Genomic DNA, 2,930 nt, shown 5'->3' on the forward strand with positions numbered 1-2,930 from the left:
TTTTATTTTGCCTCTTTCTTATATTATTTGACAATTTGGCCAATGTTTGACCAGTTTTCGCTTTTTATAGTATAGTTTGTTGATTATTTTTTATGCAGTAATGGTCTTTTTTCATTTCTTTTTTGTATAAGGTCTTAAAAGTCCTTGAATTGTCACTTTACTGTCATCCGGAGACCCCCCCCCCCCAAAAAAAAAAATCATGTGGGGACCCCCCTGGGGGTCCTGACCCACAGGTTGAGAACCACTGCTTTAGACAACAATGTGTTACACACGCACGCACGCAGGCACACACGACACACACACACACACACACACACACACACACACACACACACACACACACACACACACACACACCAGAGAGACGCGCAGCCAGCCAGTTGCGCACATCCCACAAGGCGGGGTAGGAGGCTCTTATGGAGCGTTTTGTCTACTCTTTTCTACCCCACCTCCCATTCTCTCATTATTCTCGCAACAACGGGTCGATATGCCTGTCGGGGCTTTTGCAGCTATAGCCTTGAGCTGACAGGGATCTAACTTAACCACACGCAGGCAGCATTTCTGGATATAAAAGCGGAGTCGGAGTGGAAGGACAGGCTAATTTGCCCCTTTTGAGCCCGCGGGTGTTTCCACTAGTGCGTTGTGTCACTGACTGAGCATGATGCCGCACAGGGAATGTGTGTTTACGGGCACTGGGCAGTCGCTTTTAAACTTCACCAGTTGAGCATTAACCTGCGGATACAGCAAGGTGACACCATAAATTGCTGCTGATCATTTTTGCTGTTAAGAACAACTCGAGTTTGGCTGATCTTGATCGAATCTCAGCAAATTGGAATTTGGACGACAGGGCAGAATGCAAGTCAATAGACTCTTGCTATAAGTTTTAATTGGAATTAAATCATGGATTTATTTGACCATGTCTGTTAAATGATATCGACGTGTGAAAGGACTGGCGGTGACATATATGGACCTTTGGCACAGCGTGATTGAGAGCACCAACCCACCGTCTCTCCACAGTGCGTAAAGTGACGGAGCTGTGGAAACGGGGGAATGAGAAACGGGGGTCTCTCATTGGGGTCTTTATACAGATCACCTACGGAATCTTTCCGCAGCACATAACCTACCAATGTAAGTTCTCACCTACATCCACTCTTTTAAAAAAATCACCTAAAATAGACTATAGCTACTTAACTTGTGGCTTAAGCCTTAGCCCCTACGGCCGTCGGAGCTACTTGTGGCTGTGCGTAACGGGTGCAAATGATTTTACATTGATGTTTACTTACAGACCACATTGCATTCCTTGCGTCGGTCAAATAAATGGATACAGGATGTGGGCACTATAGGAACATCTGGGCACCTCGGTGTATAATTGGCTCTTTTGTCCAAAATGTAAAAACATATATTTATATTTGAAAAATGGTCTTAAGTAAAGTAAAGTATACATGATTAGAACATGCTTAAACATTCAACAATTAAGGCCTGATATTTGTACAATTGCAAAAAATTGCTACGAAACCTGTGATCTTGAGGCATACACAAGAAGTTGAAGGGTAAAATTAAGTCTGATAATGATGTACCGTGGTCCGTGCATGTTCACAATTCTCATCATCATGCCTTACATTACTTGAGACTTAACATTTTGGAAAAAATAGCCAATTTTACGTCGAGGTGCCCAGATGTCCCTTGTGCCCACCTATCCTGTTATCAAATACATGTGTCCAACAGTCCATAACATTTCAATGTGTCCTCCTGTCTAGTCGCAGGTTGCAGTCAGGGAGCCTGCAGAGCGCCATGCTGAGACAGCTCCTCCTGAATTCCACCGACGCCCCAGACTTCAACAACCTGGTGGCCATGGCCCAGACCTCCACTCACACCCCCGCCTCCTTGAACACCTCCTCCCACGATGGTTCGGTGAGTGTGGCCTCCCTCCTCAGACCCACCGCAGGGAGAGGAGGAGGGGGGCTACGGGAGGGCGAGTTCAACAAGCCTGACCTGGTTACCTATGTTGTCATGTGCCTGGTTCTCTTTCTGCTGGTGCTGCTCATCGTGTTCTTCATCAACTGCCAGCTCCGAAACTCTTTCTTCGCTTCCATGCCCTACGACAGGTCACTGAGAGAGGCCCGGACCACCTACAAGTAGATCCATAGGCGTCAGGACTTTGGAACTACGCTTTTAATAACTTTGTGGGCATTCCAGACATATGTGGATTGCTGGGGTAGATGGAGTCGTTGCATTGACGGGTTTGCTTCCTTGACGTTTGACCCATTGGACTGAAAGATCTGTAGCTATATGGACGACTAGGGCTTCGTCTTGAATGGCGCGTAGGCCTAGGCTACTTAAAAACAACCCTCCCTCCTGTGATTAATTCCCTTTTGCTTGCAAATATGACCTGCCATCTGAGCTGGACCGACTTCAACCGAGTGCTTCTTAACTCGGCAGGAAAGGCAAGAGCAAGACCTGGTCCTACCTGTGGAAAGTGGCACGATACAAATGCTTTATATATGTTAGCTTGATGTATATAAAATGTTTTATATGACTGTAAACGGAATTGTCTTGTATTGTGCAATGATGCAGCAAAACACCTGCTGCTTTCATTATCATGTCCATTGTAAAACAATTAAACGATAAAATTGGGTACCTACTTCTTCACATACATATTTTTAAATCTATTTTCAACTGAAATATAGGTGTTTAGTTTCCGACATCATATGTAGGCTACTATAGGTTATGAGAGCCATATGGCTCTCACTCTCATAACCTTAACCTCTCCTCTGGTCTACACTCTACGAGTACGAGGAAGTGTGCGCTATAAACTGCGTTATGCATTGGGTTTGCTGGTGGTGAGGTACAGTTGTCCCAAATCTTGTTGTTCCCAAACAAATCTCACATTCCATCACGGTCATATGTATCTCTGTAATCCTCTCTCTCTC

At 45.2% G+C, this 2,930-nt stretch overlaps 1 protein-coding gene across 1 annotated transcript; it reads left to right on the forward strand.

The window, feature by feature from the left end:
* The first annotated feature begins 486 nt into the window (after positions 1 to 486).
* On the forward strand, positions 487 to 2,526 carry smim32 (small integral membrane protein 32). The gene is made up of 2 exons (XM_080416167.1): positions 487 to 1,128; positions 1,758 to 2,526. Exon 2 carries the CDS (start codon positions 1,792 to 1,794, stop codon positions 2,137 to 2,139), a length of 348 nt encoding a protein of 115 aa, XP_080272293.1. The 5' UTR covers positions 487 to 1,128; positions 1,758 to 1,791; the 3' UTR covers positions 2,140 to 2,526.
* Positions 2,527 to 2,930: the final 404 nt, after the last annotated feature.

The sequence above is a fragment of the Gymnoscopelus braueri genome (assembly GCF_963280865.1).
Source record: "Gymnoscopelus braueri genome assembly, chromosome: 20".
NCBI classification, from domain to species: Eukaryota; Metazoa; Chordata; class Actinopteri; order Myctophiformes; family Myctophidae; genus Gymnoscopelus; species Gymnoscopelus braueri.

Coding starts and splice junctions, on each gene's coding strand:
- smim32 (XM_080416167.1), top strand. CDS start 1,792: ATGCTGAGACAGCTCCTCCTGAATTCCACCGACGCCCCAGACTTCAAC.